General features: G+C 41.5%; 2 protein-coding genes across 3 annotated transcripts in view; one reads left to right on the plus strand and one right to left on the minus strand.

The window, feature by feature from the left end:
* The first annotated feature begins 10,247 nt into the window (after positions 1–10,247).
* On the plus strand, positions 10,248–17,079 carry LOC103354984 (twist-related protein 2-like). Its single transcript, XM_008278613.1, has 2 exons — positions 10,248–11,402; positions 16,068–17,079. The coding sequence occupies exon 1, from the start codon at positions 10,505–10,507 to the stop codon at positions 11,075–11,077; it is 573 nt and encodes a 190-aa protein (XP_008276835.1). The 5' UTR covers positions 10,248–10,504; the 3' UTR covers positions 11,078–11,402; positions 16,068–17,079.
* Positions 17,080–17,169: 90 nt separating this feature from the next.
* LOC103354985 (histone deacetylase 7-like) overlaps positions 17,170–27,716 on the minus strand; it is a 43,190-nt gene continuing 32,643 nt past the window's right edge. For both annotated transcript variants that reach the window (XM_008278615.1, XM_008278616.1), the window contains exons 20-25: positions 25,659–25,756; positions 22,580–22,698; positions 21,723–21,856; positions 21,531–21,615; positions 19,677–19,824; positions 17,170–19,590 (exon numbers count right to left, since the gene is read on the minus strand). In XM_008278615.1, coding sequence (XP_008276837.1) covers positions 19,548–19,590; positions 19,677–19,824; positions 21,531–21,615; positions 21,723–21,856; positions 22,580–22,698; positions 25,659–25,756 — 627 coding nt within the window. In that variant the 3' untranslated portion in view covers positions 17,170–19,547. The remainder of the gene's footprint in view (positions 19,591–19,676; positions 19,825–21,530; positions 21,616–21,722; positions 21,857–22,579; positions 22,699–25,658; positions 25,757–27,716) is intronic.

The raw sequence follows: 27,716 nt of genomic DNA on the forward strand, positions 1-27,716 counted from the left end.
ACATTAGAATGAGTCACTGTGTTGATACGCAGTTAAAGATTCAGTTCATAAAAGCCTAGTTAAAGCCTGGCATTCGTAGTTAGAATAATATGACAGTGTTAGCAGCAAAATATACAATAGGAGAAAGAAGTCAGCTTTTTTCTTTCGTATTTATTCTTCACTTCGGTTTTTTCTTAATGATGGACTTTGGAAAATATGCTACATTTTACTACATTGCAGTTATTTGACAGTTTTAGCTACGACTAACTGTCCAGTTTACTATCTAACATGCAAAATACATGACTTTCCAAAATGCGACACAATATTATACATTAAACAGCACAACAGTGTATAAAATGGTTTTAAAAAGTCCCCCTTGACCAGCTATAAATAGTAAAAATCTATCAGTAATAATGAACCAATAACATAATACATTAATGGGACCATTTTTCCTGCATCATGAGTATTTTTCTATTGATACCTTAACTGTCGTTTGCAGAAAATTGCTAAAAACTTTTACTTAAATGAAAATTTCTGCACAAAACCGATGTGTTTATATGTTGCAACATTTCTACTTTGACTTTAGTAAAAGATCTGAAAATGTCATCCACCTCTGAAGATGTATTTAAAGCAAAAATACTCACTAGAGACAGAACGATCACTTCCACAGTAATAGATTATATTTCTGGATTATTATTGTTGACGTATTACTGTAAAGGCTGTGCTTCCAGTAATTGTAGCCACTGTCTATAATGTTGAGGAGTTTATTTTAAAGCAATAAATACATGTTGTATGTAAAATCTTACTTACCTGTCAGATGAATGTGGAGTTTAAAATGTACAAGTAGAAGCATAAAAGTGTGGCAGATGTATAAAAAAGCCTAAAATGAAAATACTCGCGTCTGTACTCGAGTAGAAGTACTTTGTTACTTTGGATGACCGATGCACAGGTTTGCTGGCTTTTCCACCGAAGAAGATGAACAGTGGTATTAATAATGCAAAAGCGAAGCATTTGATCTAAAAAAAGAAGCATCAAGAGGAAAAAAAGCTAAATGAAAAGCAAACATCTTGAATTGGTCGAGAACCAGATGGCCTCTTTGACATTAAGAAGTCGCTTTGGCATTTTAAGAAGGCAGTCCCAGAATGATTTCCGAGGAACTTCCGCAAAGCGTGGTACAAAGCCCACAGATATTTAAGCAATATCCATAGCAATTTACTGTTTTATTTACAAACTGAAACATATGTTTCCAGACCTTTGCAGCCCCCTCCCCTCCCATCCCTGCCTATTACCACACTGATTTACTGCTGCACCATTTCTCCCACACTATTTGCTTTTCTCTCTCCGTTCTTTCTCCTTTTCCCTCTGCATCTGTCCATCTTTATCATCTTCACTCGTCAGTCAATCAAACTCCCTCCACCACCCCACTCCACCCCCCGATAGTCCTGTGTGTTCACAGCACAGTAGATGTCCTACCTTCACACTCAGCTATCGTTTTGTTTTTTTTTTGTTTTTTTTCTGTATCCTCCTCTGACTCTTGTGTTTCTGTGTGCGATGCTCACTCTGCCTCTGGGACGACTGCGAGCTCGCATCTGAAACATTTTAGAGAGACACATATTTGCTGTTTTAGAGCACAAAGGGAGATGCCATGGCAGAGGCTGTTTGAAGTGGCTTCACAGGGGGAACCAGAACCAGAGCGAGGGATTTGAGAAACCATAAAGAAACGTTAACGCAATGTAACTTTGGTAAGGCCATCTAATCTAATGGAAGTCAGGACTGATTCAATGTGAAAGCAGACCCCTTTGAAGCTGGCTCTGTTGATGTTTCTAATGCAATAGCTCTGTTGGAGAAACGCAACATTCCTGTGTGCCTCGCCGACAGGGCTGCACTGTGCGTCTGACGGGACTGGATGCGTGATAATGTGTAATCCTGGAGATCCCAGGTTGACACTGTTTCCAGGAACTAACAGTTGAAGTGTGAGGAGACAACAGTGTTTGACTTACTGGACAGGCCGCTTATCTGAAGAAATTAAGCTCAAACTGATGGGTTTTTGTGCATGTGTGTTGTAACAAGATTTAGTATAAAAGGCCCAAAAAGATGTTCTATTTCTCTTGCAATATGAAGGTGTTCAAACATACTGAGAAGAGAGCACATAGTGTCTAATTTATGTGCCAAAATCTCACCAGCATTCACACAAAAAATCTGATTTTTCCTGCATCTTGAGTATTTTTCTGCTGCATATCTTAACTGATTTTTGCTGAAAATTGCTGGAAACTTTCACTTGAATGAGCTTTTATGTGCAGAACCTACTCATATAGTGTTTATATGTTGCAATATTTCTACTTTAACTCATCTGAAAACTTCACAGTGGCGTTTGAATTGGCTTTGGGTTGAACGTGCACTTAACACGTGTTGACAGAGTGACTTCATCGTCTCTCTGTTTTGCTGTCAGCATTCAGGTGTAGACGCTCTCCAACAACAGCTCGCCTGTAAGCAACACTTGTTGCTTGATAAGCTCATTTCTCAAGTTCCCACTGAAGCAAGGATTTTCCAACCCGAGCAGCCACATGGTCAAATCCGATCTGCTGACTCATCGCGAGCCCTATTAGTGTTTACAAAGACAGTGAACATGTTGAATGTGAGCGGCTGAGTCAGCAGTGAAAATGACTTTTGGGTGATGATTTGTTATATATAGAGCTTGATCACGTCAGCGTCTTTCTGCCTCGCTGTTAGTCAGCGTTATGGACTACCTGTTTTTTTGTGTGTGTGTGTGTGTTTTTTTTAATGCATGATGCAGCAACCTTGATAGAACTATTTAATCCTTCGTTATGTCCAGTGAAGTTATGATCCAAATGTTATGTGTTGCCCCGCGTCACATTATCACATTCACAGGGAGCTTATAAGACCTGCTGCTTGACATATGGACACGATATGATGTAACCAAGAAGCAATGTTTCGTGCTCCCAGACAGAAACATCGCCCACTTCTTAATGACTGTATGTTTAATGAATGTCTTTCTTGCAAACTTCAGAAAACAGAAAACCCCTCTTTCGGGAATTTACAAGTTGCATTAATGCAGCGGTTTTCAAATGTTTGTGTCAAGTCTCCCTTCAGAAGACAAAAACGTCAAACCAGGTGTGAGACAATGGTCTTTTATTTGTCTCATCAGACATAAATAACTCTTATTTGGAGATCATTGAATTCTGAGCTGTTTCTCTTGAACCTTCCCTTCGCAGAAATAAGGTGCAAAGAGAAAAAAGACAAATAATCCTTCTCAGGTTTAGAACAACAGGCGAAACACAAGAGAAGAAAGAGATCTTTGAGGCGCAATACCTAGAGGAGGAGAAAAATCCCAGAAGGTCACAAGTCCATCATAGGCGGTGTGAAAAGCAACCATACAGCAAATTCAGAATCACTTATTAACCTACCCTGCATGCAGACACAGTGACAACATGCAAACTCAACACAGAAAGGCTCCAGATGACCAGAAGATGAAAACCCAGAACCTTTTTTTGCTTTGAAGCAAACAGTTTGACCCACTGTGCCGCCCCGCGAAGCCGTAACACACAACATCTTCGTCGTGAATTTAAAAGAAACATGAATCAAACTTAACAGATGTGCGCTGAAGAGGAAAGTATATGTGCTGAACGTGCCAGCTGTGTTTCTTCTACATTTGCTCATCGCATTTAGAACATCCCCACAGCTACGTAGAAACCACCAATGTATGTAGAAAATCAGCGACACTGGTGCAGTGTCCGTTCCTATGGGCGTGCCAGCATCAGCAAAGGCAGATGTCACAGCCAGTGGATAAAAGAGACCCCAGAAATGGCTTCAAATTCAAAACTGCCCTTTCTTGTGTCCCCAGCTGCACCCGCCAAATCTGAAGCAGATCGGACGCTGTTGCTGAGATGTGTGAAGAACAGACACGAGTACAGACAGAGATTCCTTCATTTGCTAGTGAGTTCAGGAGTGAGAAAGTAAAGTTTATATGTAGATCTTAGAAGTGAGACAACATTGAGAATAGAAGAAATATACAGTTAAGATTTGAATTTGATCAGTGAGGAAAATGTCTGATCTTGTGTGGCCTCATTTGAGAAACCAGTCAAATTCTTTTTGCATCTTACTGTTTGCGAAAGGGTGAAATGAAGAATGAAAGATAAGTGCGGTGAGAGAAGAAAAAGAGCATTTGAACATGTTAAACTGTGATCTGGCTGAGACGAGAGGAAGAGGAACTTGAGAAAATGGTTAAAAATCTCCTATTGATGTTAAATTGAGTTCAGTTCTGTCAACAAAAAAACAAGCTGGACAAAGAAAAGAAGTTTCCTTTCCTCTGGGTGCCCACTTCCACATGTAAACTGATTTCATTTTTATCCATCAGAGGAACAGTTACGAAAAAAAAAAAAAAATATATATATATAAAGCATTGGGAAATTGTCATATTCCCACCCCATATACTTCATACCTTGTAACCATCATGCACTGCTTCGTCCCCCCACAAAGAGCCACGCGAGTCTTTCCCCAGCTTTACCTGCTGCTTGGCGTAAACACCAGTGCAGCACGCCACATCCCCAGCTCAGCTGTGAGCTCCACTGGGACTGTTTGTAATGTGCCACGGATGGACCCCAGCACTTAAACACTGTAATCAGAGCCAGAGCAGGATATTGGTTAAATTACACATGAAAGCAGGGACATTTGAAGGAAGCTTGAGCGCTAAATATTATGATAAATTACGGCCTAATATGAGAAGATAAGTCCGAGCTAAACAGGAATAATACGGGCTCACACGCAGTGGGGAAGGATGTGATTTTTAATGCAAGAATGCACTTTTATATTTGGAAAAACACATATGAATGTAGAAACATTTGGCTAAACGGTCTTACCTCAAGGTTTTATTTAGTTGCTGCTTTGGAACTTTCAGTCATATCACATGAGTATTATCAGCAGATGTTCACCAGGAACTGTAAATGTTCAAATGTACATTTTCCTCTGCACTTTACAGCAGAAATATTCATCACTGATTAAGCAACACTGAATGCTGTATTTTTGAAGAAGCTGATGAATGACAACTTTGCTGTAAATAATATTAAACATGCCTATGCTTTTTTTGGTGAGAGTTAGATAATAAGAAGGAGAGTATTCTGATGACTGTAGTTTGTGGGCAACCAAAGAAAACCTTTGTCGACTGATGTCGAACCTTCTCTTCAACCAATCGATTGGTCGCAGAGGGAAAAAAAATCATGTTATCCTCTAATGATCAGCCACGGTGTTCTCTGTGCACTCAAAATCAAATCTAAATAAACATAAAAGACTAGAATTTGTTGCATATTACAGCATTTCAATGTCATTATTTAATAAAGCAGTTCCCATTGTGGTATCATTTTTCTGTTTGACGAAAGAAGAAGCTTCACATCTAGCTCTGCCTGCCTGGCACACTGCAGCTGCTGAAGCTGACGTACCCGCCATTATAAAATGATTTTCGGAACAAACTTGCTGAAATACATCAATTCTTATAATTAATCATTCTAATTCTGTTCACATTCAAAGCCTCAAGTGATGAACATGAAAACTGGTCAAACATCCTAATACGTTAGTCTATTTTTACGTTTTAAGAAGATAGAGGAAACTTTGATCGTTGTGCTGAGACATACAAGTACACAAATTTTAGACCTATCTTTCTGAACAAACCGTTTTAACAAATTGCAGCCACACGGACAACTTCTGTGGCACGACTGGTGTCATACTGTTCAAAATGCATTGTCAGTACACAGGGACCTCTTTACCTCCTCGTGGGCTCCATGGGCTGTTATCACACCACTTAATGGTAGTGTGACTGTAATTTAGCACTCAGCGAACATTCACCAAATTATAGTTTTTTCTTTGGATTTAATTCTTGCTTTGACTTTTGATTTCACTTGCTGTTTTTCATTCTGTGTCTAGGAAAGTTTAGACACAAAAAGGACTTGGTTAAGTTTAGGAAAACATCTTGGTTTGGGTTCAAATATAAGCTGTCGTCCAGGACTTGGATTGGACAAGCTGGAGGCCGGTGCATGTAAAGTCTCCACCGTTTATTCACACGACTAGAAAGGTCACTGACATTTAAATGGGGTGCTTTCAGTTTATCTGTAAGAATGATAAATGGATCATTGAATGGATGATTCCTTCCTAGAAGGTCTGTTTAATGGATTGATAATGTCTGAATCAGGTGGCTATGGGCTCAGTCAGTTAGTTTAGAGAGTAAGCTTACATGTTAAATAAATCAGAGCTATCAGTTTTCATGAGGTTGAAGAAGCTCCTTGTGCTGCCAAAAGCATTGGATTAATCCTGGGAAGCTGTCAGGACTATGAACTCCGACCTCAGATCAGAATCTAAATCATAGCAGCACGCTGGACTGATGTAAATATGTAAATAACTTAGAGATCTATGCACACACACATGCTCCCACGCTGTCATGCATAACAAACATGCACGCAAACACACATAAATGCAAACACATATACACATAATGTACACTGCAATTTAGTTTAAGATCTCTACCTCATTATTTATGACACTGTGACTGTTTTTTCTAATTTTCTCTTGTTTTATTTTTTTTTTTAAAGATTTGTCCTTTTTAATAACGTCTTATTGTTATTGCACTTTTGCATTTCACTACACATACTGTATGAGCATGTGACAAATAAAAACTCTTGAATCTTGTTGATGCTGCGCTTTTCTCCTTATAAAAATAACATCAGTGGTTATTCGACCAATGGCAATTTGTTTGGAAGAGGACATATCAACCAACTAGTTGACTACAGGCCCACTGTACAGTAAATAACAAACTTAGAGACTGGAAACTGGAAGAAACAGAGAACCTGCTGAGTGATATTAAGCAGTAAAAGTGACTAAAATGATATTAATAAAATTAAACCAGCGGATATAATGTGTTGAATGTTTCATTTAGAGTTTGCTACCTTTGGACATAATCAAACTAGTTGTTTTCCAGTTTTTAGGTGAAGCTAAGCTCACCAGCTGCTGCCTGTAGCTTCATATTTAGTGTAAAAACATGAGTGTGGTATGAAAAAGGGGCAAAAAGGTGACTGAGCGTGTTCCAATTAGTCTCTCTAACCCAACCGCTCACCGTCTTGTACCTCACTCGGCTATCATCCACACCTCTTATGCTCACTGTTAGCTCGCAGCCTCACCCCTTCACCCCACCCACTCCCATCCCCCACCTACCACGCACCTTCACCCCTCGGCTCCCTCCTCCTCCCCTCCTCTCGAACCCCTCTAAGTGGATACCCCACAGGAAGGGCTTCTCCAGGGGGGAAATGGGTCCCAGATGTCTGCCTTTGTGTCACTATAAGCTCCTCGGGAGGGATGGAGCCCTGGAAGGATGGGTATGGAGCCGGGTGAGGCGGGGGAGAGAAGAGGGAGGAGAGGCATAATGTGCTGTGTGCAAAACATCAATAACAGCAGCCAGGAGGGTGAAGAAACTTCCCAGGGTGAAGGTGAGGAGGAATTTAGTGATTGGTTCCTTTTGTTGGGCCAGTATGGATTTCCAAACACATCACTTAGGATTGGTCACACCGCTGCGCTCCCAGCAGCCGAGAACGTCGCTGCAGAGCTCCGACCTTTCGTGTGCATGATGATAATTGAATTGACTGCATTACAAACTTAAAGAAACAAATTTTTTTTCCCCCTCCCTGACTTCAAAGTTTCAGCGTAGCTACTCCTCGGCGCAATATTTCAGTCAGGCCCAAACCATATGGCGTGGAGACAGAAACAGACGATACATCGGCTCTTTTTTTTTTTTTTTTGATACCCAAGCCCCCCTGTGTGTGTACGTGAGCCTATATATTGATATATATTGATATGTGCATGATCCATCTTTGGCTCCAGAAAGGGTTAATTATGACCCCTGTGGAAATAGAACAAAGATGAGAGCAGGGCCTAAGTGTTTAGTGAAACATTATGTCAAGACTCTGACAAGGAAATGAAATGTGCAACATCAATCAGCCTATGAGGATCGAGATCAAACGAGCCTCCACACTCCTGCATCTGGTTCTGTTTGGACAGCCTCACTTTTTTCCCCCTTCTCCCTCTCCTTTCTTCTTCTTTTCTTTTCCCCTTTTCTTATTCTTCTCCCCTTCTCTCCCTCTTTTTTTTTCTCTTCCTTTCTATTCTTCTATGCGCCACGACATTCCTGCTGGCCTACCCGCTACGTTAGCTCATTTTTTCCATGATGGTGGCACGGAGCCACGCTTTCGCTAAAGGTAAGCAGCAGCTCCCGAGATTAGCCTCAGCAACAATGACTTTCCTGTCCTTCCTCCGTCTCCATCAGAGCTCACAATAAGATCCAATTCTAATACCAGTTAATCCCAGAGTTGACTTGGCCTGTTATGTAAATTTAACCTACTATAATTTACTGTCTCTGTCCTCGGCCTTGCTTTGATGGCCAGATGACTCTCTTTTTTTTTTTTTCCCTTCCAAGTTGATTGAACCCAACTGGGATTGAGCTACTTTCCGTTCAACGTTGCTCTGTGAATGAAATGTAAACCAGTGCAATCACGGGGCTCATCAAAAATCTTCTGAACCGCTCTCCGCACATACAATCCTTCAAATGCGGCGGCAATCACGCCCCAAATTGTTGGCTAGAAACTGTCAGGCGGCGTGCAGGAACTGATATGAGGTTTAGTTACAATCCATGAAACTCTTGTTTGTAAACAACACCGGGTTTCTTTATGTAATGTCTCCGGATGGGGGGACTGAATTTAAATCCCTTTTTGGAAAACATGAAAGATGTCACGAATCTTAATGAAGATGGAGGTGTTGAAATGTAAAGGCTACCATTAAGTATGCTGTCATTGAAAAGTACAACATTTCTGCAGCTTAGAGAAGCGGAAAACTTCCCACAAGATTTCTCAGCAGTGATCAACAGCTGAGTCACACAAGTCATGATGCATGAAGGTACGAAATGATTTGGTTGTTGGGAAATGGATTTGGATTCAAGGAAAGATTTACGCAAGATTTAGTAATTTGTCCAAATTGCAGGTTGAGATTTAACAGATTTAACAAACACAACCTGCTGTCATTTTTTTTTTTTAAACGAGGCCTACCTGCTGCGTCACGACTGCCAATGTGAGGAAAATATGTTTAAGTGGCTGCAGACCCAGATGGGTTCGTGGTGTGGAGGTGGAACATGTGTCGGTTCTGCCTGCGGGCCATGGATGGCACAATTAGGTGCTCTCTCACCTCTGCAGACTGAGGTCTCTGGGCCACTGAGGTCAGGGGTTATTTAGGGTCCTGCCTGCTCTTCAAGATAGACGAGCAAGACAGCTGACGTCAGGGGCGATATTAGAGGTGTTTTATTCGAAAGGGGTTTTATGGGAAACGAGCGAAGACCAGGTGTTAGATGCTGGACAGGGAAGGATGTCTGGCGAGGTTTTAGTTGTTCTGTGTACATCAGTGTTTACAGAGACGGCGGAATTTCGGGGAAAAGCTCATCTTGCGAAACTCTTTCGAGGACATATGCTTGCACAACCTCCCATTTTCACTCATAGCTCCTTAAAGTTGCTGTGAAACTGATTTATGGATCTGACTTTTTTATTTTTTTTATTTGCGGCACTTTACAGTGTCTCTTGGCAACACTTATAATTTCTAAACAGAAATTCCACATCATAAAATGCATTATTTAACCTGCAAATCCTCTTCAGTGTTTTAATGCTCAGTATTTTCATTGGCTCAGTCCACCTTGTGACCTGCGATTTAACAGATTTGTTTTATAGTGACCGGTCACTGGCGTGATAAAGATCCCGACAGGCGAATGTTTAGTGTGAACTCACTCAATGAATGAAAACACTGCATCAACATGTGTGATCTACAACTTCTACGTTGCAGGTTTGGTATTAAAAAGCTCATGACGATGTGTTTCCATAATTATTATCCTAAAATCTGAGTGTTAAACATTAAAGTGTTCACGTGGTGACTGTCAGAAATACAAAGCTCGTGTAGACATGAGGATGCAGGCGGACTGACGGTCCAGCCCAAATCTGGAACCCATAAAGCCTCAGACATCTCTGCAACATTAGACACAGCACTTCTTATTGGCTGAGAATGCCACTTACCCCCTTTCTCTATCACCCGCCCAGCTAATGCAAACTTCCTGCTTTCCTGCCTGTCTCGGGCCGGACCACACCCTCCAGAAGTCCGCTGAGCCAATGAGAGCTGCCCGCAGGCCCCGGGTTAGCGTTTGGGTATAAAAGAGGCGGAGGTGGACCTGCCTGTCAGATGGTTTGTTGTTGTTCTGTCTGGCAGGTTGAGAGGGGGATGTGAAAGTGAGAAATTTAACAAGGTAACCAGGAAACAGGACAGCCGGCCGTCCAATCAGATGGAGCTCCAGCAGCCGTAACTTTGTTTGACGGAAGAGAAGACTTTCGCAGCACGAGCTCGTCAAGCTGAAGCTGTCGGCAGAGGTGAACGGTGAAAAAGAGGCTCGCAGCATCCTGTGTTTGCAGCGGAGGTTGGAAGGTCATCCGTGGACAGTACAATGAGAGAAGAGGTGTCCTGCACCAACTCCCCTGAAGGAGGGCTGGGGGCCAGTGAAGAGGAGCTGGAGAGAGGATCGAAAAAGAGCCTCCAGACAGGAAACCGAAAACGTTCTCCTTACCCTAAGAAGGACAGCCTCGGCCAGGCAGAGGAGAGCAGCACCGGCAGCCCCAACAGCCTGCTGCCGTCCGGGCCGAAGAGGCTGAAGAAAAGCCCGTCGACCGTCGTGTCGTTAGCCCCCACGTCTCTGGGTCCGAGGCCGGAGCCTCCCTTCGAAGAACTCCACTCTCAGCGGGTCATTGCCAACGTGCGGGAGCGGCAACGCACTCAGTCCCTGAACGACGCCTTCGCCTCTCTACGCAAGATCATCCCCACGCTACCTTCAGACAAGCTGAGCAAGATCCAGATCCTGAAGCTGGCCTCGCGCTACATCGACTTCCTTTACCAGGTGCTGCAGAGCGACGAGATGGACGCCAAGTTGGCCAGCTGCAACTACCTGGCCCACGAAAGACTCAGCTACGCCTTCTCCGTCTGGAGGATGGAGGGGGCCTGGGCCATGTCCACCAGCCACTAGGACCCCATTGAACTTCTCTCATACACCCTCTCGTGTCCACCTCCCCCACCTCTGTCTGTTCGCACCCATTTCCTGACCCCTGAACCTCTCAAATTCTGCCCTCATGGTCTGATCTTTACCTTTTCATCTAAAACCTTTGCAAACATTTCTGATCCTCTCTGACCTCTGTGCTCCACTAACAGTTCACTCCATCAGAATTAACATCCACAGATGAAAATATGCCACTAAAACCTTCCTCCTGTTCCCCTCCACTGTTTCCACTTCTCTCCCTTGTCTGTCCCACAGTTTCGCCAGTGCAGCAAGTCGCTCCACTGCAGCCCCTCAGGTATGGACAAAATGTACACACACACACACATTTACACGGGCATTAGTGCACAAACACATGTAAGAAATCATGCGTGGACTTATGCACACGCCTGTTCTATTGTCTTTACATATGATTTTACGCGTTTTTTGTGAATTTCCTTTCAAACTGAAAGCAGTCTCAAGAGTGTTTCAATATGTTGGCTTTCAGCTCGACAAACAAATACTGCGAACAAACACGATGTAAACAAAGTGGGGGAAATTGATCAGCATCTGCAAGATAAATAAATAGTGGAACATGTTCTAAATTTGACAGTGGACATTATCTTATTCTGGAAGTACAATATGCAAAGACAGTAGAAATGCTTTACTTGGAATTTACGAGTAAAGAATTTAAAGCACAGTTCTGTTGAAGAGATTTCAGCAGCGAGACAATAATTGTGCTCAAGCTGATTTTACTAATAACTCATTATGACTGTAAACAAATAAAATGTGTAAATATGTGTAGCCACAACACGCTCATGCTGAATGGGCCTGCTGAATGTTTACATGCAGGAGATAGTAGATAGTTTATTATCAACTATGGAGGAGTTTTTATTATATTTTATTTTATTTTTCTTATTCACATGTATAAATATAGTATGAACAAAACAAAACATCAACACAATTCACATTTTTTAGTTTGTGAAAATTATAATTTCAGTGCACATATACAAAAATGTAGTTCCCCTCACATTATAATATTTTAGAAAAAGGTCCTATTTAATTTGTACGTAATAGAATTATCTTTAAATTAAAGTAATATAAATGTCTCCTTTTAATTTCAAATATCTTTAACAGTACTTCAGTACTAGTTCAAGAAATAAAATAATTCCCTGATCACCACAACAAATAAATTTTCCTATTTTTAAAAAGTGTAATATGCTTAGAAATATTCTCATTTTTCTTGTTTTTGCATAAAACTGATTTGGTTAGTAAATGCTTGTTCCACACATAACACAAAATAATCAAAATTGATTTTTGATTTAGCAAAATAAAAGTGTTGGTTCTGTGGAAGTGATTCTGCCATTTTGGGTGTGACTCTTGAAAAAAGAAATTAAGAAAAAAAAAAAAAACAGATGTCAGGAGGCATTACTCCCTAATTAAAAATAATTTAAAATGTGAATAAATAAATAAATAAATAAATATGAAAAAATAGACAAGACCCAAACATACATATGCAAATACAACATGTAAAAATGCAACAAAAAAATGCAAAATCACCTTCAAGGTAAAAGGCATGTTTTAAAGCTAATTTTAGAAATTTGTAAAAAGAAATAAAAGAAATGTCTTTAAATTCTCTCTTATGTGTTTTCTCTTAACACATTCAGTAATAAGGAAACCTCCTTGCCTGCATGTATACAAACTCTTCAGTATCCCAAACACAACTTCTACCAAACTGTGCTCCTTCAGACTTAAACTGATGGTTGCTAACTTGTATAAAACACAATCACAGACAAATTATATATTAAAAAAAAGAACCTCTCTGAGCATCCTGGTTGTTTCACTTTATGAACTAACAGCATATTATCATCATCGTAATCTAAACTCTGCAGCTCCACTGTTTGACAGACCTCTGACGAATTTAAGACAAATGTTTTCCTCCACAATCTCCAGAGTCTTTTTTTTTTTTTTTAAACCATTTTAACAGACACCAGATTCCTGCACAGGTACAGCATGAAAGGAGGGAAAGAAAGAAAGAAAGAGAGAGAGAGAGAGAAAGAAAGGGAGAGTGAAAGGAGAAAAAAAAGGTGGAAGCACATCACTCCCTCTCTCTCCCCTGCAGCCTTGCCCTCTTTCCTTCAGGATCTTGTATCGTGCAATCAGGCCTCGCCGGGGCCCAGACAAGCAGGAACCTTTAGATTGGAAACAGTTGTGAAGTATTAGGAAGGTGTGTGTAGCAGGGTGAGGGTCAGGCACACGGGCCTGTGTATGTCAGCGCATGTACATGTGTACTGGTGTGTATCTGAGTGTGTGTTTGTAGTGAGCTTTAATTAGCTGTGCAGCAGAGTGAGTGCGTGTGTGTGTGTGTGTGTGTGTGTGAGCGTATAAGTAAAACGGGAATACACTTTGCACATGTTGTTCCAGCGCTTTTTTTTCTCTTTTTATCTCTCTGATCTCGTGGTTTTAGTTTTGTAAGAGTTACATTTCTTTCAAAAAAATAAAAAAGAGCAGCGTGCAAAATAAGATGACAAAACAAAAGCATTTGAAAAAAAGAAAAGGACGGCAGGCGGAAATGTGACTTTGTTTGCTTTTTCATGGGCTCAGGTCAAGGTAAACACGTTGCAAACAGCCACTAACACTGATCTAAATGATTGCAAACATGTGCACGCGGTTACACATTATTCGCTATGCAGGAATCACAAACGATACTAGAAACACTACAACACAGAGCGCATACAATATATATACATTACACTGTCCAGACACGCACACACACGCAGCTGCCGCCCATGTGCACGCTGCAGGTGTTCCACTCTGAGTTACTGCTAAACCTCCAGTGGCCTCCGCAGCAGACGTCGAGGGCTCCAGTCGAAGCCAAGGCCCCTCGCACGTGGAGCCAACTGTCCTTGAACGCATCGCCGTAGTTATTACCCACCACTTTTGCCTGCTCTGCGTGTTATCATCAGCTCTGCAGGGGCCGCCAGAGAAAACGCGAGAAACTCAAGGACCTAAACACGTAATTTTAAGGAAAGGGATGAGGTTACCAAAGGTCAGGAGGCTTCAAAGGCAGCATGTGCGTTGCTGATGAGGTCATGCGCGCTCGCTTTAAATAACATGTATAATACTGTGTCATTCATACACGTGAATGCGCCTCTGAAGGACTAAGAGGATTACAGAGCTCATCCAAATTTTAGAGGCCCTTTAAAAGTTTTTTTTTTTTGAAAGAAAAAATACTCCCTTTCTTTGTTTCCTCTGTGGAAGATGGGTGGAGTGGACGAAATAGCTGACACACTTGACATTAAATCAAAGCTTTTATTGCTCAGTTTTGCTTGAGAGTGAGTCACAAAGATTATTATGTGATTGTTTGCGAGGCTCTGAATCGCGTTGTATTAGACTGCAGTGAATGGCATGATTTGATTTTATTTTTTGTCAAGGTTTCTACAAAGAGAACAAACAGCTATTAGCTTCCTTCACGGGTCCACTTGATTACACGAACAGCAAAAGTGGCCTTAAAATCTTGCGTTATTAGTATAAAGGAGGCCTTCGCATTTTTTCTTGGACGTCCACAGACACACGAACATGAACGCACCGGTTTAGTGCATCCTGATGAGCACAGTTTTAAGTGGTGTGGGTGTTTGCCTCCTCGTGAGACTTTCAGAATGAAAGAATTGTTCTGTTTGACTTGGAAAAAACAATACTCTCTCTTCTGTTTATACTATAATCACAATGCCTGTCACTGCTCTTTCCTCTGCCGGAACCTCTGGCTCTGCTGCGTCTGTGTGTGTGTATGTGTGTGTGTGTGTGTGTGTTTTACAGTTTGGACTGACCAGCTGTTGGATGCTCTTCTGTGCATATTAAATCTCTGGCTTTCACTCCTGGCTGATCTGGGACCAGATGTAAAGTCCTCTGCGGCTCATCTGCGTTTTTTAAAAGCCTCATCCAGAAGTTGTGGCTTCTGATAGTCATCTTTATTTTTAGAGATCTGAACTTGAGCGCAGGTGGGAGGGTTTTGAATGTGTGTGTGTGCATTCGACTGCACATGTGCTTGTGCATATATTCATATGTGTGCTGCCCAGACAGCAGCAGGGATACAGGCCCACGGAGGAAGGACTTATTCGACACGTAAGCAACAAAAAAATAACCTAAGTCGAAGCCCAAAATGTATCAGGGTCTGTCAAACAGTCAAATACACACATGTTTCGCTTACACAGAAAGAATTTATATACAAGTTTCCATCATTGTAAATGGTAGAATAAAAAGAAATCCTCCCCACAAAAGCCTTAGAAGTATTTAGATGTGTTTTCTGGAATAAATATTTCTTAGGTAGCCAGTGCAGGAGCGCTGGACTCTGCTGCCACTTTCTATAAGATCTGCTTTACAGAGAGGTAATTATTGGACATAAATATACTGAATTCCTGGAAAAAATTTAATAAAAATCCAAAGTATTACAAATTTAAATAGTGACCAAATAGCAAAACGTGCGACACGTTGCTTTACTGTGTCTTCAGCAGAAGGGAGATCGCTCTATACTTTGCTACATGAAAAAACAAAAACAACACATAAGAAAACAAAAACCTGTGATTTTTCTATTTACACATTTGGTGGCACGATGAAAATCATGTGATGGGACGACACCCGCAAACATACAACCGACTTGTGCTCGCTGGACTTGTGCTCTCTCTGCATGTCTTTCTGGGAGCGTGGAAAGACACACTGTAATTAGGGAGAGCTGAGAACGCTGCAGATGAAATGTTTGCTTGTTAAAACAAGAGAAGTCAAAGTTAAGGAGCTGTTGGAATTTTTCCACTTTCCACTAAACAGAAGTGTTTGTTTGTTTGTACACACATTTAACAGCCTCAGCACCGGTCTCTGAACGGTGCGTCCAGTTTTTTAGGTTTGAGGCCTCAGACTGACACACTGAGTAAAATGTGTTAAGCGTCAGATGCGTCATGTTAACTGATCTTTGTGTTTCTTGTCTCCGCAGACAAACCGACAAATGGAAAATTCTCTACACTCGAAGAAATTCGTTCCCGCCTCACCACATATCTTCACTTTAAAAAAAAAAAAACGAAAAACTTTAATCTTTCTTGGACATGTGCTCGACTCGTGGCACGAAGACTCGTCTTTTGGTCTTCGCTGAGCGTTTCTGAAGCGCCGGTGAGGAGACGTGACAGTCCAGTGAACATTTTAAAGGATGACAACGAGAAATAAAAAAGAAATAAAAAAAACAAAAACAAACAGCTGGCCTGCGGTGACAATGAAACAAAATGGCTGCTGGTTCGAGTGCCTTCGGTAACACCGTGGTAACCATGATCCACCCGACTCTGCGCGTCGGTTGACTCACTGCCAGACAGACATTACGATGACTAATGATAATGGCACAGTGATGGTTAGAGGGCGGTCACAGCCAATGAATGTTTACAGCTAAAATGCTAATAAGCTAATCGCTCTGGCTCTCAAGGCCCCGTCTTGTGGGAAGAGGAAGAGCTCGAGGAATCTTGATGCGGATCCTCTCCTTTGTTGTGCTGTAGTAACTGGATAGCTTTCTGTGTATTTTGGGGGTTTTAAAGTGTATCTGTTTGTGAATTTGGTATATGCACACTGTAATACTTAAACTCTGCTTATGCGTTACTCTCAGCTTTAGTAAAAAACAAAAAACAAAAAAGTCTTAAACCACTGATCACACTTTGGCCACTTGTGTTTATTTACACGTCAGCTTCTCTGCCTGTAGTGAGCGCCGCGGAAAGCTGGATTTTTTATATTGCAAGAAAATAGGGTGTTTTTTTTCCCCCGCAGCTTTTAAAAATACCTTTGCAAACTTATTTTTCACTGAATAATGCAAAAAAAACAATAAAACAGCAGAAAGTTTGCAGATTTGTTCATTGTAACCATGTAAGTAATTGCTGTTTGATGGTGTTTCTTTTGTGCCGTTTTGCTTTTCGAACATTGTTCTTGTGTCATCTCCTGTGGACAATAAAGTTTTTCTCGATGCTCTATGTAAGTGCGATGTTTTCATATTCAAAGGAATGAGGCAGAATCCACACATGACAGGATATTTGCTAAAATAATCAGACGTGAATGAATGGTCTTTTTCAAACGTATATAATTTACCTTTATTGAGGACTTTTTTTGGGGGGAAATAGAAAAGTCAAAAGGCAGATAACAACAAAAAAGAAACCAAAAGACATCATGTACACTGTACAGAAACAATATCACACAGTCAGTTATAATTAAACTGGACTTGACCTGCAGCTTTAATGAAGCTCCAGTTTGTTAAGGCTACCTTCACACAGGTTGGTCGGCATGACAATCGACTGATAATTTGGTCTCTAAGTATTCACAGGGTTCATTTTTGAGATCGAATATAAAAATAAATCATTTGCGTTAAGACAAAAAGATAAGACACGTCAGGTCGCTGTCATGAATGTTGCTGTAAAACTTCTCAAAAGCTACGCTCCTCCGTCCTACGTGACTCGGAGCTGAAAACCGCTCCACGCTCTCTCACTTGTTTTCACATTTTCATTAACAAATATTAAACAGGTTTTGAGTTGCATACACAATGCTACATAAAGAAAGAACCAAACAAAAAAAAAAGAAAGAGCAAACATACTGTATTAGCACCGTCATAATTGTGTTCGACACGCAAAGAGCACTTCAAAGACGCAGAATCTGAATGTATAAATAGAAGTCATGTCAAATGAATTTGTTTATATATCTGTCCTGTGCTTTTGGTGCTTTTTTTTTTTTTTTTTGACTGTTTGGATAGAAGAAAAGAAACATTCACAAACTCTTCAAAGTCTTTGAAGTTCTTTAGGCCATGCCAGTCCAGGGACAGCACATTGTTCTCATAAGCTTTGGTTGCGCTTAACCTGTGTCCAATTGCACTGTGTGGATATTCAACTATCTCAGTATTATTGCTCCATCCTAACTACTAAAATGCTATTGTTTGGTCCAGGGAGCAAAACATCCCCGACGCTGACAGTAAACAGACCGGCGCTACGTAAATGATGAACAAAGCACAGCTCAGATTGTCTTTGTTAAAAAAGGAAAACAAAAAAGTAAAAAAAGACATTTAAGAAATACAGCAGGAATGCTCATCCACAGGTACAAACACTGGTCCACTTTACAACGTTATCAAAGTTCAGATTTCGACACCCCAAATCAATCTGACCCTCGTTTCTGAGGGCAGTGGTAAGTGCACTTTGTGTCTTTGCGATTGTTGTAAAGTCTTTGGATGCAAGTTAATCCAAAATGTCAAAAAGTGATCTGCATTGTCACATATACAATCAATTAAAGAGTGGTCACGCTGCACCGAGGCATCATGGGTGATTCCTGACGAACAAGAACATCTTTTTGGAACGTTTCAGAGTAATTCGTTTCTGCCCTGATATTGATGCCCCAGTGATTAGAGGTATTAGCTCTTCATTGTGACTAATGCCACTGATACAAACTACAGTATGTCTACATATTTAAGATGCACTTCGTCAAAGACTGACGTGTCTTTTTTTTGTATCTATCGGGGAGCAATACCAATAACTGCAGCCGTCTAAAGTCTTGCTGCATGTGCTCGCCTGACAGGCCAAGAAAGAAAAAAAAAAAAGATTTAAGAAAATATGTGGACATACAGAACAATATGAAACATATGTATCTCAGACTTCATTGTAGCTTCACTCTGGATAAATGGATTCTTTATAAAAAAAAAAAAAAAAAAAAATCTCATGCTGACATTCACAAAACTGTGTGCCATAAGTCAAATGAATGAATATTCAAATAAACTAAACATATGAACAAACAAGATGTTTGATTGTCAACATGCGTCTCCTCCTTCTTGTCCAGTTTACATTGCAGAACAGCGCAGTGCAAGATGATCGGAACAACTCCCGATCGTTTTCCTTCATTGGATTTTTGTCACATGCAAACGAATGACATCATCGTTTTGAGTGTAGAGGACACGTCTGCTCTCCTTCACCTGCTCGTCCTGCGGGGACGACTGCTTCAGCTCTGAGCTCCAGTAAGCCGAGGTGACCTCCGACCCCTCCTTCAAGGCTGCAACAGTCCAAGTGGTCTTGTTGGAGACATTTACAAAGTGTGAAGTCGCAGAGCTGTGCTTTCTCAAGTTTGTTCATGCTACGTCATGTTTCTGCTAATACTACTACAAAAAGAGTCAAGGTCCTTCATCAGTCTGCCTCTGGGTGTCTTTATCTAACTTTCAGTTCACTGAGTGACGTCCCCTTCAGGAAAACTCTGAGAGACATTATTAGAATACGAATGTGGCCCAGATGAACGCCGTTCCTCAGTGTGTGTTTGTATCAGAGTGGTCAGACTGCAGCCAGTAGTAACGCAGGTGGAGTTTTTGTGAGGTGACATCTGCTTCCAGTGATGATCCAGATACATAGTTTTGTGTTCATGTGTGTGTGTTTCCACTGAGATTTGGTTTGAAGGCAACTGTCAGAAGACTCTTTCTTCAGAGAGAATCGCCTTTCTCCATGAGTTTTTCAGGATGTTTCCTTAAACAGACAAGAGGAAGATTCCGTGAAACATAAAGTACAATAATGCAGTCGTGCTAAAGCAGAAGATCTGATAGCGTCTGTACCTGTCACTTGTGAGGGATCCCATCGACAGCGAGGCGATGGCGCTGACGGCCTCACTGTCTGAGTCTCGTCTCAGTCGTCGTCTCTGCGCCTGCAGGTAGGACAGATCCAACGTGGCGGCTGAATCCTTCACGCTCTGCCAGTACTCACCTGAAGGTAGCAAAGGGATGGAAAAAGAAGAAGAGGAAGGAAACAGGAGAGAGAAAGATTAAGGCCTGAGTCGATGGTATTTCAGTGCTGTTTTCATCCTGAATGGCTCCTTGAGGGGAAGTGCCGGCATTATTAAAAAGCAGTACTTGGTGTTTGATCCACTCGCTGTGTGCTGTTTGATCTGAATATAAGCAATGACTGTGACATAAACAGCCCGTGGTCTAAATATCCATGTTGATAATTTCTGAAATGTAAACTCAGATTCGGTCTGTTCTCTCAGGGCCTCCAGTCCTGTGTCACACAGAGGAAGAAAAAAAATCAATCAGTGTTTGCAAATGTGCTCATCTATGAGCGTGTGTGTTCTGGCTATGTATGCAACTCACATATATTTCACCCCGGGCCTAAATTATGGGCTTAACATTCTTGTGGCTATTCAAATATTTTTAATTAATCTAATTTGGTTGGGATAACATTTGTGTGCAATCAGGAGGGGATGTTGCGAAGGTCGTGTGCCAGAGAAGTGTTTGAAGATAATTGGAGCCAGGGCGGCCGTGTGCGAGTGTGTGTGTGTGTGTGTGTGTCTGTCTGTGTGTGGGACGGCTGGAGGGAGGGATGGGAGACAGGGATGTAAAGGAGGAGAGGTGGTCAGAGAGCTGCAGCGACGGGGGAGGAGGGTGCTAAACGGAGAAAAAAGAAGAGTAACAGAGGATGGAAATGCAAATATGACATGCTGACCACCTTGAAGAAATAGAGAGGAATCTCATTTTCTGGTCATTTTACCTGATGGAATCATCTAACTACAGAAGTGCATGATAATTAAAAAGCTTTTCAAACCAGGCAAATTTCAATATATTTTTAAAAAATAAAAGAAGTATATTTGGGTGTGAAATAGTGGCAGAAGAAGATTTTATGATAAGTAAATAGATAAAATGTTGTTAATCCAGTGTTACTATCCTTCCACTGCTGCTTGTCCTGAGGTGTCTCCCTTCATTTAACATGAGGTTTTCCTCCTCCCACATGACGACAGAGGTTGTTGTTTGCCGTACAGATTGCACAGACGCACTGACTAATAGTTGGCCGAGACTGATAAAAAATTAATTTGACTTGAAATTGTCCCATGCATAAGGCGGTAACCACGGTGGTATGATTAGAAGTGTTGTAACAGTGACATGGTTAGTACTTTGCTTCAATCTGCAAATAAAATCATTACTTTCAGCGAAAACCAAGATGTATTAGCAACTTGGCCAATACAAACCATTTCCTAAAAACTACTACTTCAAACCAGCTGATGGAAATTTATTTTTATATTGTGTTTTCTTGAACGGTTTAAAAATATGGACGCAAATTAACCGAAACATGAGAGGGAGACAGAAGGCACCTGAAGCACAAAAAAGGGAGAGTAAATTGTGCGTTTACAAGTTAGTTAAAGAAAGATGGCAACAAAGAACATGCCAACACGCTAGATTTTCAATTGTTTGGAAGTATTTCCAGGATTTGAAAATCATGAACAAAGCAGAGGATGTGTATAATGTCTCACTAGTAGTTTAACTTGCTGTTCTACTAGTTTCTTTGTTGATGCAACAAGACTTAACACAACAGAAAACACTTAAAAATGAGCCTGTATGTTTTTTCCACAGAGATGCAAAGCCTCTGAATACACATCAGTCTGAGGGCTCTTGATGCTTCGTGCTGTGTTGTGTTCTCACCTTGAACCTGGATGACTCTCTGCAGAGAACGCACAGCATTCTCACAAGGCTTCTGGTCCAACACGGACTGGGACAGAGGCTCCACCTGGGACCGAATCAGTGATTAGAGAATGAACATACTGTATGCAATCCCTGGAAAAGACACGTGTGTGTGTGTGTGTGTGTACGTGTGTGTATAAACACACATCTCACCTCCATGCCCAGCAAGGCGCTGACACAGGCTTCTGAGGCATCGCAGATGGCTTTGAGGTCGTGTCCCCCCTCCAGAGCCAGGACCACGCGACCCCCCGCCAGTGACATCAGCTGACGGGTCAAGAAGCCAAAACCTGGTGGAGAACAAAAACACACACAAAGCATTCAGAAGGTGAGCCAGAAATTGATTTGTCAGGGACTTCTCCATTGATCAGGGTTAATGAAAATTAAGGATTCCTTCAGTGTTGTTGAAAGTTAGCTGCACTTTCCACGTCAGTCTGTGACTCACAAAATTACTGTGAATGTTTACATGCTGGTTTCACATCATTATTTGGACTGCTGACTCCTTCCCCATAGATGCATTTCAGGTCTAATTATGTCTGTTCTCAGAAGATATTTAAAAATAAGAAATGCTTCCTGGAAACCAAAAAAATCTCAACTGTGTACACAAACAAACTTTAATTTCTCGATGAGGCTGCACTCAAGATGCAGTGATTCTTATCAATAGTAAGACTGTTCAGCTATGAAAGAGTGTTTATCCATCTGACAATAGTTTGTGAGTTATAATTGAGCTCTATGATTCATTAACACAAGCTTACTTGGAATCTACTTGTATTCTCCATTAAACTAAAGCAAACTAAGACAAAAGTAGCAAATACAGGACGAGTTAATATTTGTTATAACTCCTGTTAAAAAGTGAAGACGAAAGCAGGTTCAACTAAGACAGATAACAGTCAGAAAAAATGAGACACGTTTACTAACACCAGAAGAATGATTGAAGTTTTGGTCAGTACAACTCACTTACATGAGTGTGCAACAGTGTGTTAATGTGAACATTTGCAGCATGTGAACCTTACACTTGGCTGTGACCTTGTAGCCGCCCAGTGATGATGAATGTCCTTCTACGGCATCAAAGCCAGCTGACACGAGCACCACATCAGGGGAAAACTCATGGGCGATGGGCATCACCACAGCTCTGAGGACCAAGACAGGAAACACAATGCTGTAAACCAAGATACATTCATTCATCCCCCTACTTGAAATTAGATAGCATATTTAAGAGGTTGTGTTTTCAACAAGTGTTCATGATTTGTGAGAAAATGAGAACTGGGAAGAGCGAATATAATAATGTGAGAAGGGAAATCACTGTGTGATTGAATTAACATCAGAGCAGGCTGAACAAGAGTAATAATTCAGTTGCCTGCAAAATAAAGAAAAAAAATGTAGTTGAGGTGATTGATTTTCAGCTACATCATTCACATAATGTAGGACTTTTTTTCTGGACTGTTAACTGCAAACATTGACTTAATTGTAAACTCCCTCCATTTGAAAATGATGAAAAGAGAAATTATCAAAGGCAATGCTCCATGTGCTTGATCTCTGTTCTTGATCCACTTCTGGTAAGCAGCCAGCACTAGAAGGTGGGGCACCTCCCAGGTGTGAATGTGTGCAACTGTTTAAATGTGAAGCAGAGCCCTGCTGGAAAAAGGAGCAGGAGAGTTCAGGAGACCTCTTTTTTCTCCTCCATATTTCAATTTAATAAGAAAAAAAAACAAAAAAAACCAGAAGAGACTCACAACTTTAGACAGGTGGCAAACATTGAAAAGGTTTTTGTGAGTGACATAAACAGATAAAAGCTGAGACTGTTGGCATATCTGGGCTGAGACGTTCACATACTGTATACTCTACTCAGGGGAGACCACTTTCCCCGCTTCTATGCTCTCCTTCTTATTTCCTCTTGTCTCCCGCTGCCAGTTATTTAGCAAGAGCGCACGGCCCATGCCGCGTTTGATTCTCTCTCACTCATTCTCTCTCTCTCTCTCTCAGCGGCAGTTCAAAGGCGTTTGTGTGCGTCTGGTTCCTATTAGGAGCTCGTCCCTCTTCTCACGTCACTGACAGCCAGCCATCTGGGATCCATTGGGCCTAATTACGCCGCCTTTGGATTCCCTAACAATGCACCCCCCACTTCTTCTCCTCTTTTCTGCTGTATTCTCCTCTCCTCCATAGTTCATCATTCGTCAGTAGCCGCTTGCAAATGCACAAATGTGCATTTGCAAGTGTTCAATGCACAGGCCAAGATACCTGCAAACGCATGCTCTTCCTTAGAAAGGGGAAGTTACGTGTGTGCTGTGCTACCGGTGATTAGACTGACCTTAAATTGTGACCACCTTAGTAATCCTCCACACATACACACACTACGTCATGACACTTAATCTCAGTGCAGCTGAGCTCTCTCTTGATTGTACTAGAGTCCCACCACCGCTCTCGACCACAATATTTCCCCTGTCACTAATACACACCCAAAAACAGACACACACATCATCAACAACCGCATTCTGGCTAGTTTTCTGTTCCATCCCGAAGAGAAACACACTGAGTCTGGAACACCCTGTCGTCTAAATCAAGTATTCAAATTGAATTACAGAACTGGCACCAGCCTAGATAGACTTAATTGCATAAACATGAATTCATGATGCATTAAATTTTGTCTGTATAGTGAGTTATGCATTTATTTGCACCAGTTAATTCACAGAATGGTGGCAAAGTTCACTGCAAAATTATTCAACCATAACGCATTTTGTTTGTTTCTATCGTTTTGTTTTTTTCCCCCTTCTTCTTCTTTCCAACCCAAACCAATTTTAATCACTGAGGAATTCTGGTCCGCCCATGACGACATGTGACAAAGGTCTTTGACTGGATTTGCATCCCGGACATTGCAGCTGCACAGTATGCGCCTCAAACCACTGGACACCAGAACCCTCCCTCTCTACAGAGTTCTGACTTGATGAAAGTTTCTATGGGTAATGCACAAGACAGTACAGTACTGTACTGTGGTGAACTGAGGAAGTTTTACACATGAAAACACTTGCCATTTCCCAAACTGAATAAAAAATACCAAAACCAGACGCCTGCTCAGGAAGGGACCAGTTGTTTCTTAATTAGCATCCAAGGCTCCAGTAAACACTGGACTTAGTGTTTCCGAGCCTGCCTATTGGGTCTATGGATTTTACCAGTATGGGTTAGCTCATTAGCATCTTTCCTTTGACGAGAGGCCCACCCACTGCGTCTGCTGCATGGAGCACCATGTAGAGCTCACATACTGTTTAATCATCTGGTGGCGAGCCAGTGTTGCTGACAGAAACATTCTGAGTTCATTACAGTGTAGCACAGAACCAAACCATATTCATTCAGGAAAAATCGCCTGAATGAAAAGAAAAAGTGTGGTGAGAGCAAAGGTGTGTCTGGGTAACACATTGAAATAAGGGTTTACATTCAGCTCAACAAGGACTTATTGCAAATGTCTTATTACTGTATTCACTCTCAGCAATGGCAGGGACAAACTGATTCACGTTTAACACATGTACCGGTGATACTGTGATTTGAACAGACTGTGTGCTTTACCTGTGTAGCAGATCTGGAAGTGAGCAACCTGAGAATCAGAGATCTGTGCATGGAGCACGGAGGACACTAAATGGCAAAAGTGTTGGCACTTATTTCTAAGCTGCTTGCACAGCTGTTGTGTTGGTGCTGGCTGATACGACCACCGACATAAAGCTGGAGGAGATCAGCGTGTTTTGGATTTAACGCTGAATATTCAAGAATATATGTGCCTCCTGAGCTTGCAACCTAAACATCAGTGCATGAATTGCAATATGAAATACCAACATACTGTTCTCAAGGGGAGGAATAGCTACAGTACCTCAAGTCTGTGTAAGCTGACTTTTATACTGCAAAGACAAAACTGAAACTTCTGGTGCCTCAGTAAAATGAAAACTATGGTCAACGGTAATGTATGCAAATAAAACACATTTGAAAACAGCAGCCATTAACATGCTGAGACGCCACTAAAGACCTTTAATTTTAGATTTTAAATGGTTTGGCACAACAGTATTGAAAGAAATATGATGTGGCTAAAAGACACAACTCGTTTTTTACCTGAATGCAGCCAGGTATTCTGCATCACCCATCGGAGGGTTCAAACCTCCCGTCCATCCTACATTCACATTGAAGCCTTTGCCTGCACCTGTTCCCACCTGGACCGAAAGAGAAAAACAGTGACACTGAGTTAAAGTGAGACGATGAGACAGAAAGAGTTTCAGTGGATGTAAAGAAAGTTAATGAGTCCCAGTGAAAGTTGAGAAACTGCGACGGCGATGATGGATTTCTGTAAAATGTTCGCAAAATCAGCAGTGCTGTTGCAAAACTTTGCATTGCAGCAACCGAGGGAAAGTGGCTGCATCTCTTTAAGCAACACCAGGGAGTGATTATGATTCCTAAATGAAAGACGGATGGCTGTTAATTCAACACCCCTGTCCCTCCATTTTGATTTTGATACAATTTGTCAAATGGCCTTATAAATCACTCCGAGCCACAACAGAGTTACACCCGTTCACGGTTCCCAAGCTTTAGGCAAGACAGTATTTTTCGTTTGGCAACGGCTGTGTGATATATAAAAAACAATGTATAAGAATGACATAGTGTATGCTGTAAAGTGTATTTATATAGTGAAAATTGGAATGGCTGTATACTATGTGCTCTGTATAAGGTAGCTTAGTAGGTCTGGTATATATGACATGTCAAATAAAACATAAATGCTATACCACTCTATATTACTCTTTACATGTTGTAAATGATTTTAGTGGATTTTTTTCTAGCTGCATTGAAGTTGGCGTGTAATCCAAAATGCCAGCCAGATTCGATGGAGCTCCACTCACTTTGACCTCACATATTTGGGGCAGAGAGTGAACTGAGGCCCGAGTCTTGGAAAGAAGGTTTAAGGATTCCTCTCTCTCTCTTTGTAGTCCTGCTAGCAGCCATTTAGCTGTTCTCTGAGCCCTTCACCATCAGTCAATGTGTCAGTTTGAGGGGAGATTGAGGAGGTTGATTGACACGCTCTTGGCAACAACACGTGGTAATTTCCTTTGTGTGTGTGTGTACGTGTGTGTGTGCATATGGGTGTGAGAGGATGCTTGAAAGAGAAAGAATGCTGATGAGCATCGCAGAGCGTCTGTCTCCATTCTTCTCTCGGTGGACGGGATGTTCACAGGGCAAACGAAAAACACATGAGGCCTCCTGTCCTCTGCCAACTGGTAATGTACCCGCATGCACACGCACATGCACGTGGACACACACATGGAGCTGTACACACACACACACAATTCCTGCTATAGCTCCGAGTCTCTTGCACTCTTCTCTGACTTCTTTCTCTTTCATGTTTTCAAGAGTTGCTGGGCTGGATTAGGCCTTCGCTGGTTTCTGTGAGGTACTCGGCACTCTCTGTTATGGCTATGACATCACACCCCTACCCCATGGTGTGTTATATACCTACACGGGGGACAGCGAGACTCCAGAGGTTTACCACACTGCTCAACAGAGGTTGAGAGGCCACTTAAGGCGAAGCCACATCCAAGCCGAGAAAGCGTTTTATGTACCGTCCCTCATCAGGGGATTTTATGGGAAAACATTGACTATTTTATCCTCATTATTGTGGGGGAGGATGGGAGAATAAGAGGAGGGAATGTGTGGGATTGAATGGGTGGTGAATGCCAGCGTGGGTTGGGGTCAGTTCATCTGACTGGGGATAGTCATCACACTTGGTTTCTGGTAAGACCACAGGCAGCATTCATAGGCATCTCAATTTCCTGTACGCAAACATAGGCATGCAATTCAACTGTACACATCCTGTTGTGAAGTTCTGACATCCAAAGTCCCAAAGTTTTTCAAATAAACTGAAAATATGGAAGTAAACTTACGGCAGATACTGAACAACACCATGACATATGCTCATGGTGAGTTCACTGGATAAACACATTTGCAGCACATGGAACTTTGACTTTGAATAATATGTCATGAGAATGATGACAATGCAAAGTCAAACACTGTGTTTTAAATTATATATGTAAAGCTGGGTGCGCATTATACAACTATAAGAGAAATTCTAAATGGAGAGACCCTCAGTTGAAACCTTTTTGACACTTTTGTGTTCAGGTTTAT

This window comes from Stegastes partitus, unplaced genomic scaffold (genome assembly GCF_000690725.1).
Source record: "Stegastes partitus isolate 25-593 unplaced genomic scaffold, Stegastes_partitus-1.0.2 Scaffold128, whole genome shotgun sequence".
Lineage (NCBI taxonomy): Eukaryota > Metazoa > Chordata > Actinopteri > Pomacentridae > Stegastes > Stegastes partitus.